We start from the raw sequence: 14,054 nt of genomic DNA on the forward strand, positions 1-14,054 counted from the left end.
CCTTTGAGTTTATTTTGAACATAATGGGCACAGACACAGAAAAAAACGGGGGGAAAAAATTGAGAAAGGTGGAGAAAAAGGTTTAAAGGGAATGAAGGAGATGAGAGTAGAGGAGAAAACAAGAAAACACTGTATAAGTCTGCTTCTACATGCTTCCGATTTTAATATTGCTGTTATGGCCGATAACCAGTATTTACCAATATCATATAACAATATGATTTACCTTTTGACGCCTTAAGAATGGACCACACTGCTGACTTAAACTGAGTTTTATTTATCGGGCTGATACCAATATGTTAAAAAATGACTAATATCAGCCAATACCGATGTTGGTGACAATATATCCAATATATTGCGTATTTTTAGTTATTTTTACTTGAGTAGGAGGCATAATTGGCACAAGTGGGAATCAGGATCAAAATAAATATTAGGGCGCGATACAAGATTTTCAGGAAATAACACACAATTTACTTAACTTATGCTTGGGAGGGGGTCGGTTTTCTTGCTGCTGATTGCAGTAATTCTTGAAATGACTTCTCTACAGAGACTAATAAACTCTGACATTTTTTAAGAGTAAAAAATGTAAGTTTGAAGGGGTGGCCAACTGAACTTGAGCCCCAGAGGGACTAGTTTAAAAAAATCTTAACACACACACGCACACTGCAAAATATGTTTTTAAACATTTGTTTTACACAGTGAGCATGTGTCTGCATATTTGAGAGAAATGTCGTTTTTTCTCCCGTCCTCTTCTTCTTCTTGGACAGTGTGATAAAACTTTGATGTTTTCATGCTCCAGCTCTCTCACCAGTCGTCCCCAGAGGTTTCTACGACATTCACATCGATATTCCCAACCCCAGAAATAGAGGCAGAATTCAGGCGTGTAAAGAGGGGGTGCGCTCGCGCGTGTGTGGGTGTGTGTGTGGAATCAAAAAGAGAAGTGCCAGTACGCTAACCTACTTCCACTGATGTGTGTGCTGCATCCAAGTTCACCTCTGAAAGGTTAAGAGTGACCCTAAACCAGCAGCTCCGGCTTAAAAACCTCCCTAATGTTGGTGAATTAAAACTGTTCTCCAAAGACGAGTGAGGCAGATGGGGCTAAAAAGCTTTATTCACAAATAAAATAAAAATATGATTTGGGGTCAAGTTTTATCTTCAAAAGTCAATGTGCATACTAAAGTACTGTCCTCCTAAAACTTTACACAAACAGTAATATTAACTTTTTATTTTCAGAGATTCCTAAAACGGAAACCAACTTCGAAGAGCGCCTCATCCTTAAGGCCTTCCTGCTCAAGTTTATGAACGCATACGCTCCCATATTTTATGTGGCTTTCTTCAAGGGACGGTAAGACACGAGTCCTCATGCGCACGTTCCTGTGTGTAGTGTGACATGATGTTGAGCTGTGGGAACCGTGTATTCATGCAAAAACATAAATTATTAATAAAGAAAAAAAAAAAGGCCTGTCTTTGATTTTTAAATATTTATGTCATGCCAAGAAGAGTCTTTTCTTAAACAAGAAATATGTCCTATTTCTTAAACATCTGCAAATAAAAGAAATGATTCATTAATTTTGGTAAAACAACAAAAACTTTACTCCATGAATGTTATCTTTTGTTTGCTGCTGTAGGTTTGCGGGTCGACCTGGAAGTTATGTGTACGTCTTCAATGATTATCGCATGGAGGAGGTTTGTTCCTGTAAAACCTTAGCTAAGAAGGTCAAGTATACGAGGATCCTGCACGGTTCTGGAACCGACCCTCTGTGTTTCCCTTAGTGCGCACCAGGAGGCTGCCTCATCGAGTTGTGCATTCAGCTCAGCATCATCATGCTGGGCAAGCAGCTGATCCAGAACAACATCTTCGAAATCGGGATCCCGTGAGTCGACCGCTTTCTTTTTGCTTTCTGCTGCATCATTGGATCCGAGACTTAGAAGTCTGACGGTCTAAACCAGCAAAGAGGGTAGCTGTGAGACAAAACCTATGCAGAAGTATTCACACTAACGGACCGTTTTTACATTTTGTCACTTTACAACTACAAACTTTAATGCGTTTCATTGCGAAGTAGTGGATAACTTTTAAATGTAAGGAAAATGATCCAGCCATCCATCTGCTTTTTTGCAGTTTACATTTGCAAAGTGGCTCAAACTTTGTCAGCTTTAATGAAGACAGTGTGTGAACAACAGTTTCCAAGTCCTTCCACATATTCTCAGTTGGATTTAGGTCGGTACTTTGACTGCAACCACTCTAACACACGAAGATACTTTGACTTCAAGCACTAAACTGAAGTGGTGTGTGTTTAGGATCCTGTTGTTTGTCCTGCTTGAAGGGATTTTTCTATCTAAGTGCAGGATTCCACTGTATGCAGCTTCATACATTTTCCCATTAGAGCTAAACATCTTCCGTGGCTGCAGACGAAAAGCATCCTGCCACCCACGTCATGTTATTATCATTGTTGCATGTTGAGGGTGCTGTGCATTTTCAGCTATTTTTCTGCAAACAAGACTTAATTTGCTTTTCTTTCAATGATGGCTTTCTTCTGGCCGCTCTTTACAGTAAATCATCTGAATTTCAATAGCGTAGTCATGTTGACCTTTTGTCCCAGAAGGTAAGTCCCCATACACCAAAACGTATTCCGGTGGACGACTTGGGGTTCAGTGTTTTGCCAACAATCTGGACTTGAACTCAAAAACCTTCCGACTGTTTTCCCAGTGAAACAGAACATCTCAGTTCCTCTGCGAACATTAGATTCTAATGCTTGTTCTACAAAAGGAGAAGATGGAACAGCTCTGTACCTTTGGCCTCTTGGCTGCTCTCCTGAAGGCACTTTGTTTTATTTTGTGGTATTCAGAGTAAAATTGTGTTTCTGACTGTAACACAACAATGTCTCTGTTGTTTCTGTGCACTTACCATGAAGCTCCCACTCACTCACCCATGCTCGATCACAGTATTGCACAAGATTCCTTCTAATAACATTTCCTCTGGGTCAGAACGGAGGTGCACCATTTTGTCTAATTATAGCTCTGTTTTTACAAGCAGATCCAAAGGGTCAGAGGTCAGCTTTGTTTATAACAGCACCTGGCCTGAGGCAGCGTTGTTACTGTTGCTATGACCCTGTGACCTGTTTGATTGGCCTCATCAAAAGTTCTAGTACGCGTGGTCAACGAGCCGTGACACACGCAACACGACTTACTACGTTCCGTCAAGTGGTCTGTGTCACATTCATATGCTTCAAAGTGTTGACGCCTGGTAGGCATCCAGTGGTTTACTGAGGAACTCAACATCAGAGTTCTGGTTTAAGAGGAATTCAGGGGTTACAGTTAAGCTACTCAGCAAGCCTGTGAAGTCATGGCCAAATGTTTTGAGGCTGAAAAATGTGTCCTCTGGCTATAAAATGTTCAAAATCTTTTGATTTATTCTAGAGTATTTACTGGGATCTTGTTCAGAACTTTGATTTTACTCTGATGTGGTTCATATCATCTCCACCAAATTCTAATTAATGGTGGTCACTTCTTGTCTGATTAGAGCTCGGACTTGAACACAATGTCTTGTCCACTTGAATTTTTAGGACTGACATGTTGTAACGTATAAGCACTTAGGGTTTGGGAAGCCAAAGATCCAAAATTCAAATGCTCTAATATTTGAGCCACTGATGAAAGCTCCACAAGATGATGCTAGTACTATTGTGTTTCAACAAAAGGATTGTGTGTTTTGGATGATGTTTAGAGTTAGTTGACCTGCTAAACAGTCACAAAGTCAAGGCCAGTTCTTCTGAGACCAAAACTAAGACGGCACCCTCCAAGGCTCAGAGCAAAACCAAACCTTCAAAAACCAGACCTTCCAAGACCAATACTCAACATTCCAAGATCAAGATCACAACCAGACCTTCCAAGATCAAGACCGGATCTTCCAAGATCTGACCTTCCAGACCAAGTCCAAGACCGGACCTTCCAGGATCAAGAACGGACCTTCTAAGACCAATCTACCAACACCAAGACACTGGACCTTTGATAAATCAAGACCAATACCTGACCTTCCAAGATAAAGACTATGACCAAACTTCCCAAAAACAAGAGCAGACCTTCTATGACCAAGACTGAACTTTCTAGGACCGAGACCAGACCTGTCAAGACCGAGACCCTATCTAAGGTCACCAAGGTCAGGCCTTCCAACAATCAAGACTATTACCCAACCTTCTGCAAGACAAAGCCAAACTGATGGCAAAGAGTGAGCTAGAGGAGAAGGATGCAAACTAGGTCTATTTTAGCTCGAGGGCAGAATTTTGAGCTTGAGCGTCCTGTTGCTAAATTGAACAATTATGAAAGAATGTTTCTCTTACATCAACACTTGAAATACACACCTTGGAACAGATTGTCTAAGACTGGAAGACTGAAAAAATGTTTCCTTCGTCAGTGAGTCTAGCTTTCGGCTGGGACATTGAGATGAGACATTTGGCAAAAACAATATAACACTATGAATACATGTTTCCTTGGAGGTATAATGTCAGTTTTAGATGTCCAAATGCAAGTAAAAATCTGCATCTTAATAATCTATAAAGTTAAACAATGCAGTCACCATAAAAGCCAGAAATACAAAGTTTTTAAGCAACACAAATTACTTTGCGAGTTGAAATCTTTTAACTGAACGTCTTGGTTTGACAGCTTCTAACAACAGATTCCCTTCACAGAACACAAATAAGGGAGAGTGTATTCTCAAGGCAACATATGGTTGCTAGGCCAGGCCTATGTATCCTCCCAGAGGATACATTTCTGTGGAATATTCACAGTGACGTCCTTCTGAGAACCAACATGGCTCTGAGATGGACTAACTTAAAACCGCCACAGTCTGATGAATGAGAAAACAGATGAAATGATCCTCACAGAGCCTCAGTTTCTCCTCCTCCTCTGTGAGGGATATAGATTGATTGTTTATGTATGCACTGTAAAAAGAACAACCACACATTTTTCCACGTTCACTACAGGTTTTACAAGTTTCAAATTGATACAAACACCCAACCACACACCCACCATACAGCCTGCACACAATGTCAGACTTGTGTGACTTTGCACAGGGATTATTGATATGTCTTCACACTCAGAGAGAACACGTCTCTACTGTTTGCGCCGTTCAAATCGGAAGAATCAGAAGTAATGAAACCCCCCGTCTCCGTTTCCCCTGCTAATTTCTTTTGCACTGATTCAGGTTTGCATGTCTGATATGAGCCAGTCTTCCTGCCGTAACTTGCCTTTAGAAGCAGTCAGCCTCTGGTTGTTAGAGCGATGGGATTCCACTGAGATGTTTGCTTCTGAGGCGCTGTAAACATTTAGACTTAGCTCATGACAGAGTGCTGCAGACCTGCTATGATTCACTGAAAATAATGTCGTTTTACAGTTAATGCAGCATGTTGACAATGTTGACTTGAGCAAAAACACACGTTACATGTTTTCCTGTTACGTCTCTGCTTTTTGAGTCAATTAATGTTCATAAATTTGAATACAAATTTTTCTTAGTATCTTGCAGGATAGGTTCAATCCACTAGGAACATGTCAGAATCTTACAACAGCACTGAATGTTTTCTGACCTTATGAGTTTTGTGCCTTATTTTCATTCTGTTAAAATGCGTAATGCCAAGGCTGCTGAAAGTATCAGGGAAAACAAACCGTCACGGCTTTTTATTACTAAAACATTGTGTCAAAATGTGAAGAAAGGAAGTACCATCAGGCCCTGTCGTGTCTATGAGCTTTAGCATATTGATTGTGTGTCGTGACGAGGAAAGGTAGCATTTTTGTCGGATGTAGAGACTGAATTAATATTTGCAGGGACATACCTGTTCATTTTCAGAAATTAAAAATGGCTCGACCATTTTGGTCTTAAAGTTCAATTTGCCATTTACAGCTTGGGATTGTTACCAATTGGTCGAAATGGTAGAGGTGAATCAATGTGAGGTAATCCTCACTAATATGGTTGATTTTACCGATTTAGCGTGTTAGCATTAGTCTCCGTTAAATCTGTGTTCGTGTAGGGCTTTAAGGGTTAACAGAGCTAACGTTTGAGTTAGTGGTATGCACAACTAAATTACTCTCATTTTATTTCATTTTCACTCGTAGCTTCTCGTTGTCAAATTGTAAAGGTAAATCAATGTGAGGCAATTCTCACTAACGCGGCGATTTTATAGGATTAGCGCACTAGCATTAGCTTCCGTGTAGCGCTGTAATGTTAGCGGAACATTCTGTTCATGCTTAGTGCTTCAGGGTTAGCACAACTAACTTCATAGTTGCATAACTAACTTTTAATCGCTTTCACTCTCAGCTTCTCGACAAAATGTAAAGATACGTTTTTACAGTCACTTGAAAAGAATGTAAACGTTTGTTAAGTTCAGACCTTAATGAAATATTTGACCACTGCAAAGTTTCAAGATAATGTAATCAATCAATCAGTGTCAGTGCAGTTAGAGCTTCTGCATAGTCTCGCATGAGATCTGGTGATGTCATTAGCTATAACTGCAACATATATTACGCCACAAAGGTGCCGTTCTCATTACACAGGACTTTTCCGATACATTCAAACATTTTGCGGCAGCCTTGCTTAGACAAAGATTAGATTGCACATCCTACATGCCACATATAGCTCTGGGAAAAAAACTACTAAGAGCCCACTGCAGTGGACCACATTGAAAACCTCCTGGTTTTTCCACCAAATATTGATTTCTGAACTCTTCCTGCATTCAAACATTAGTATTGTTGTTTCCAAATGAATATTAGCGTGTTTTCTTTGCATTAGTTGAGGTCTGAAAGCGCTGCATCTTCTTCGTTATTTTGACCATTTCTCATTTTCTGCAAATAAATACGAAAGTTTTGCTTGGAATTTGGGAGACGTGTTGTCAGTAGTTCATAGGATAAAAGAACAATGTTCATTTTACTCAAACATATACTTATAAAAAGTAAAGTCAGAGAAACCGATCATTTTAAGTGGTCTATAAATTTTTTCCAGAGCTGTATCTCCTGACACCATTGGAATACAAAGACACACAGCAGCTTCATTCAGGCCACATTTCACCAAGCAAAAACCCGTTTTAAGAGAAACTGAACTGCTTGACTCATTTGGTTGCCGCAGGAAACGTCCTAAGCTACTATATTTCGTGCAAACATCACTTCTCATAAAACACTTTACATAACATTCGCTTTACAAGTACCAGACTTTTTGTCATTGAACTTTTCTTTTTTAAGATGGCAACGTCTTTAAGATCCAAGATGATGCTAGCTTGACTCTTTTATGAGAATTTCCATCTAACTGTGTGGTCTACAAACAGTCAGAAATACTTAAACCTCACAGGGAAACGCAGAATCCCTGCAAAGCGGCATAGTTTTAACACTTGCGTTGAACAGTTCTCTATGTCGTTGGCTCAATCTGAACAGGAAGTTGAAGAAGCTGATCCACGCGCTGAAGGAGAAGGAGACGACTCAGAAGGAGAAGGACGAGGAGCGGCCTCCCAAGCAGTGGAACCTGGACTACGCTCTGGCTCCGTTTGAAGGCCTCACACCAGAGTACATGGAGATGAGTGAGTCTGCATTCACACACACACACGCACACACACACACAGAGAGAGAGGAAACTGCCTCGGGGACAATGAGAAACCAACAATCATTTTAATTGAGTTTCCCTGAAGATCACAGAGGACTCTTACATAATCCGACCTCCTCCACACACACACGCGCACCCTCTCCACCCCCCTCCCCACCCCCACCTCGCTCGTAAACACACGCCGTCGGACCGAAGAGCTTATGGATCCAGGATGTTCTGGAATTGTTTGGATGGGAACCGCTCTTTGAAACTGATGGAAGTTGTTTGGATCTCATTTCACTAAGCAAATGGTGAAATCTTCAAAAAGAAAAAAAAAAGAAAGAGAGAAAACGGTAATAGATACTCAACCACGTATATGTGCTGCTTTCTGGAAGCTCTAAGTGAGCAGATACGCTCGGTGTTTACACCGAACCACAGTGTGTCCATGTCAGCCAGAAACCGCAGCGCATAAACACAGGCAGATAAAAGCTTTCCTTTCTCCGATGGATACATGTTCATTGAGACAAATGACTTAACATCTCTCTAATGTTAGATTTCACCCTCATGGTCTTGTTGTTAAATAGTAAAAATGGGTTTTTTGCTGTCATTTGAAAAGAATCTCAACTTTTTGTTCAGGACAGACCTAAAAATAGTTTCGGTGAAAAGTGTTTTGACACTTTCTATTTTTGATCGTTTGCCACACTCAAATAATGATCAAACGAATGTTGAATTTTAACAGTTTATTGTTACTACACCTTTATATAAGCAGATTAAAAAAAAGAAAGTAATGGAGATTAAGATTTTCTTCCACAAAGGTGACCTGGTTGAGAAAGGCAGCAGCACACGGATAGTGGGCAAAGACAAATAAACTAACAATATATAAAGTGCAAACAACAAACATAACAAAGCAGTTTCCATCTCATGATTCCATTTATAAAGACCTTACAATTGGGCTTCTGTCTCTTTAAGAAGCTGCTGATCTTTCTGAAACGCCGCCTTCAGGAAGTCATCACAACATGGCTCCTCTATTAACCCTTTAACGTTTTTACCAGCGTTTCACTGACATGTGAAATGTTCAGCAGATGTGCAGTTCCACCAGGTGTTTGCTAATTGCTGCTGACTAGTCTGAAGGAGCTCAGATGAGGAGCTTTGTCTCGAAGGCGGGGCTATGTCCTCCCAGGCATTTTTGCACAGATGAATGGTTGCCACGGGAGATTAAGGATTTCTCAAACATGTATGAAAGAATGAAGGCAACACTCCAGGTATGTTTCTGATGAGAAAATGACATCATAACATGATGGTAAAGCTAAAAAAAAGGTCCATTTTATATAATTCTGCTCCATTAAGCAAATTTATTTTCATTGTGGTTTCACTGAAGTCCAAATCTTTTAGAATTGATTAGAAATTAATTTCTTTTAAATGGTGTTCCATGAGATGAGATCTTTGATCCTGCTTCATGTCGTCAGACAGGTTCTATTTAAGTAATTTCTGGAATGAACAGGTGTGGTTAGAGGCTAATAAAGATTAGCTCAGCTTTCCTATCTCATTGTTGATTTAACGACGTTGGTAATTACAGTTAACGCAGTGAAAGTTTTCACTTTCCAAGATGAAGGCATCATTTTAAACCTTATTCCGTATTTGGTCTGGATGTTTTTGTCTGATATTAAAACATTTTTAATCTGAAACACTTAAGAGCTAAACAAAAGCCCCAAAAAAATATATAAAAAAGGAAATCCGTCAAAGGGTAAACACTTTTTTATGTGTCTGTGTTTTGAACAGAAGCCAAGAAACTATTGCGATCTGTCAACAAGTATCCAAATCTCATAAGTTAACAGCATTACAAGTAACAACATGCAACCAAAGACTTTAGGAGGATCAGAGGAAGTATTTGTCTTCTCTGGGAACTTATCAGTCTCTGTTTGTGGAGGAGTTTCAGCTAACATTGCTTCAGTTTATTGAGGTTGAAGGTTATAGATTTTGGACAGTTTTATTCTTACGATCAGACTTTCACATGATTTTATTTTATTTTTTTACATTTTTTAAGACTTTCTGTTGTAGAGAATCTGCTATTCTGTTGTTCTGCTATGTGACTCAGTTTGGACCAAGCTTTACTGTTTCTATACCTGCAGCTGCTGTTTCCTCAGAAACAGCCTAGAGGAGTATAACTTGTTTGGAAGGGTTACCATGAGAACGCCTCATTTCATCAAAGATGAAATGTCAGAAATACCAGAGGAGACGTTTAAAAATGCTGCCCAGCTTGATTGCTGTAATGTTATGAGTTTTCATATTGTTCGTAAAGAATGCTGTAAATAAAATTCAGCCTATGCTGTTAAAGAGTAAATAGAAACGGATTTTTGAAAAATGATGCACCTCGTACTGGGTTCACTTGAAGACTTGACAACTGTGACGGAGTTGCAGTTAAATGAACCCCAAAACACCAGCAATGAAGTAAGTAAGAACGAAGGCCAAATTAGGGAGTCTTCTTACCTGATAGTCAGGTAAACTAGAACAAACTCGGACATCTCTGTTTCCAAAATTGAAAAATGTCACGTTTTGAAACTCAGAAATTTCCAAGTTTTTTCCTCGACAATTTCTGAGATTAATCTAAAAATTTCTGAGCAACTTTTTTTGACTTTTCAAATTCAGAAATGTTCTTGCTTTTTTTTTTTCTAGAACATTTTTTCTAGGTTAATCCTAATATTTCTGAGTTTTTTGGGGGTAAAATTTACTTCTTCTTTTTTTTGTACAATGACCCCTGACTATCCTGTCGTGGTTATAGGTGTTTTTTAAGGGTATCTCAAGTATTTGTGGATTTGATCTATTTCTTGACAGCTGTGGACACAAACCTGTGAATATTGAGGGGTCAACTGTAGTTCAGTCATTAGAAGGACAATGATAACGAACACGGCAACAGAACAACCAACCAAGAAATGAATGAAGTTGCTACACTCTAACAGTCAAAGTCCAGACCTCAACTCAGCTAACATGCTGTGACCTCAGTGGACTGAAGGAATGTTTTCAACAACATAAATCCTCTATAACATTTCAAGATGGAGAATGACTTCTTCATTCAACAGCCGGGCAGGATGAAGACGTTTGATTTAGTTGAAAGACGTTAAAACAGAGCGGTGGCTGACGGTTCCACGCTGTCACGTTAAAAAAAAAAGATGCCACCACAGGTTGATATCTTTGATGCTTTTCTCCATGCTGATGGGGGTCGAAGTTCAGCAGCAGGACAGCAGAAACATCTAAATGTAAATGGTGTTGTTGTTGTTTTGTTTTTATTCTCCGAACTACAACGTGCAAAAACGTGGCGAGGCGTTTTGTAACATGGGAACGTGGAGGTATGGGGCAAACGTTTGGGTCTTTTAATTGCATTAAAAATTTTACAGCTTGAAAAGTCAATTTTATGTGTTGAAAAGGGAGATTTTGTTTGACACAGCAGGGTGGGAGGAAATCTGCCTCGGGGCGCATCGCAGAATGTCAGAAATGTCTGCGCTCCGCATGGAAAACACACACACACACACACACACACGCCTTCTCTCTCTGACAGTCATGACTATGAGCGGACTGTTGCCGTTTGCAACAGTCGTTTTTCTACGTGGGGCCTGTCTGTTCCTGCGCCGCCTTTGTGTGGCTGGGCCGGACCCGGCGACCTCGGCTCAGGTAGACGGCGAGGTTACTCTGAGCCTGCCCCGTAGCGCTCGCTGCGCCGCTGCCGTATTCTCTTCCCGGCCGCTCTTTGTCTCGGCGTGGTGTCCCGAGGTGAAGCCGTCAGTCTCCGGCTCGCTGGAAATCCCCGTTCCCACACTGCTTAGGTTCCAGCGCTCCGGTCGCAGCAACGCGTCGGGGGGGCCCCGGCTGTCCGACTGCTGCGTCTGTCTCGGGTTTCCTTCTGGGCATTCTTAAGACGGAGGCGAACCGATCGTTAATCAGCCGAGAGAGACACAACGTTCTCATTGATCAGACATGCTTCCCCCGTTGGCAGCAGATGCTAAATATTCACGTTTATCATGGTGAAATCTAGCACCTGATATTTACCAGCAATATTCTCCAATCACTGGCAAGAAAGATCCAATCTTTTTTTGCTCTTTGAGGGAGAACTCGGAGGAAACAAAACATTCACTTGTTTCACTTTGTAGCAGAAAAGAATCACAGATCCAACGCCGAGTTATTTTAATTTACAGCTGAATGTTTTTCCTTAAAAAAAACAAAACAAAAACGGAATCGTTCACATCTAGAAAGAAATCATGTTAAAATAGAAATGAAGCTTTTACTTTTTCTGTTCAACAAATTAGTACTTTATTGAAAAGTTAATTTATTTCAGGAACATTTTCACACATTATATAGATTCATTGCATACAGATGGATGTTGAAATGCCTTTATGCCTGTTAATTATTATAATTTAAAAATCAGAATTCATTTAAAGTTGAAATGTTACTTCAGACTAATGAAAGTAATATTTTGAATACAAAAATGATTTAATTTTTTTTTTTAAATAAAAAAATATTTTTAATACCTGCTTAAATGTTGTCAATTTCTCAAAAGGTTATGAGCCTCATCAGGACACATTCTGATTTATTGAATATGACGATGAGTGGCATCCTAAACATGTTCATGAGGGGTGTGTGTGTGTGTGTGTGAATTGTATCTGAATGAAATTCATAATTCTAATTTGGTGCTAATCTCTAAAGATCTATTTCAGCTTAAAAGAATTTCAGGACCAGAGACTGCAGAAAATCCATAATGTTGCATTTATGAAAAATATGACGAAGCAGCATGTTTTAGAAAATGATTCCTCCCATTTTGTTTCAGTGTTTTCATTTTAAATTCTTTCTTTGCGTGTTTTCTCCAGTGGAATAAAAGTTTCATGGATCTACAACTGTCTTTCCCATAACACAGTGAATTAGTTTTAAACTGTTTTAACAGAAGCAAATAATTATTGTTTTGTTTTGTTCTGCGTCTCTCCACAGTTATCCAGTTTGGTTTTGTGTCTCTGTTCGTGGCGTCGTTCCCCCTGGCCCCGCTCTTTGCCCTGTTGAACAACGTCATTGAGATCAGGCTGGATGCCAGGAAGTTCGTCACAGAGTTACGCAGGCCAGTCACTGCACGGGCTAAAGACATCGGTAAGCTCATCCAACTTACTAACAGACTGGTACCAACGTATAAGAAAAAAAAATTGGAGTCAAACATAAACTCCCATCAGACCGTCAGTTTCGGGAACTGACGATCTGATGGGAATAATTCAGCTTAAAGTATATTTTTGTCATAGAACAGCCTAGTCAAAGGCCAGTCCTAAATCCAATTCCAGTCTGTGGCGATACTTGAAAGCTACTGTTCACACACACTCTTTGTAGCCTCCAAAGAGAGAAATGTTTTGGCTTGTAAGCAAAATGAACCTCTTGAGTTTTTCGTTGCGTCAGTTTTTCGTATCAGTTTTAGTTTGTATTATTTCAACATTTTCATAACATCTCTAACATTTGGCCCAGTTCCACGTAACCGAGACTAAACCTCCGCCTGCGCGTGAGAACCTCCTCCGAGCGCGGCTGACCTACTTACTACTCATTAATACTTCACACAACCCCACTTTAGCAGAAATATCTCTCAAAGTTTAGCAGGCACACACTCAGAGAAACCAAGAACATTCTCGCAAACAACTTAGAAATGATTTCACCTGAATGAAAATACTCTAAACGACGATCACGCTGCTGTAAAGCTAACGCCACTGTTCTTCTTCTGCTGCTTCTCTCTCTCTCTTCTCCAGGCATATGGTACAACATTTTGAGCGGAATGGGCAAACTGTCAGTAATAATAAATGTAAGTATGAACATAACTGCAGTATTTTTATTAACAGTTAGTTTATTACAGTTGAAACCTCCCTCTGAAGCTCCGGAAGCAACATCTCTATCACATAATCATACTTTAGCTTAATGCTATTAGCATTCAGCTCGCATTCCTTCCCAGTTCGTCCAGTCTCCAGGTTAAACAAATTATTTTCAAACACAATTATGCGATGTAATTAAATAATAAGAACTTGGGAGGAATCTCTCTGTTTTCCCACATGACCTGCTGGTAAATATTCTTAGTCATCGCTTCTTCAGCCAATGAGTTTTTTTCCCCCCCTTTTTGATAAACAAAGATGGTGAAATTAAGAAGCTTAATGATCGAAAGGTAAAATATCCTGAAGAACTAAATCCAAAGTCCTTTTATTAGTGGACTTTGGATTTGTTAGTTGATGGTGATTTTTACGGATTCTAAAAACATAAAAAAAAAACAACTTTGTGGCCAAATATTGAGCTCAGATTGGAGAAAAATGCATTTGCCTTGGAATTCACAAGTGGGACCATACAATAGCTAACTTCTGAAAGTGTGAGTCAGCTAGTCACCATTTAATATATGATGCTCTCCTGCTGAAGCGTTCAGAAATGTAAAACTGGTGAGGTCAGCTTTGGGCTGGGGATTGTCCAACCAACCAAATCCTTTTCTGTTTACTTTAATACT

The 14,054-nt window shown here is 39.8% G+C and overlaps 1 protein-coding gene across 2 annotated transcripts in view; it reads left to right on the plus strand.

Moving 5' to 3' along the window:
- ano2b (anoctamin 2b) overlaps positions 1 to 14,054 on the plus strand; it is a 66,259-nt gene that overhangs the window by 33,891 nt on the left and 18,314 nt on the right. For both annotated transcript variants that reach the window (XM_032589541.1, XM_032589542.1), the window contains 6 exons: positions 1,231 to 1,342; positions 1,626 to 1,683; positions 1,771 to 1,871; positions 7,408 to 7,550; positions 12,527 to 12,679; positions 13,318 to 13,370. In XM_032589541.1, coding sequence (XP_032445432.1) covers positions 1,231 to 1,342; positions 1,626 to 1,683; positions 1,771 to 1,871; positions 7,408 to 7,550; positions 12,527 to 12,679; positions 13,318 to 13,370 — 620 coding nt within the window. The remainder of the gene's footprint in view (positions 1 to 1,230; positions 1,343 to 1,625; positions 1,684 to 1,770; positions 1,872 to 7,407; positions 7,551 to 12,526; positions 12,680 to 13,317; positions 13,371 to 14,054) is intronic.

The sequence above is a fragment of the Xiphophorus hellerii genome, chromosome 17 (assembly GCF_003331165.1).
Source record: "Xiphophorus hellerii strain 12219 chromosome 17, Xiphophorus_hellerii-4.1, whole genome shotgun sequence".
Classification (NCBI taxonomy): domain Eukaryota; kingdom Metazoa; phylum Chordata; class Actinopteri; order Cyprinodontiformes; family Poeciliidae; genus Xiphophorus; species Xiphophorus hellerii.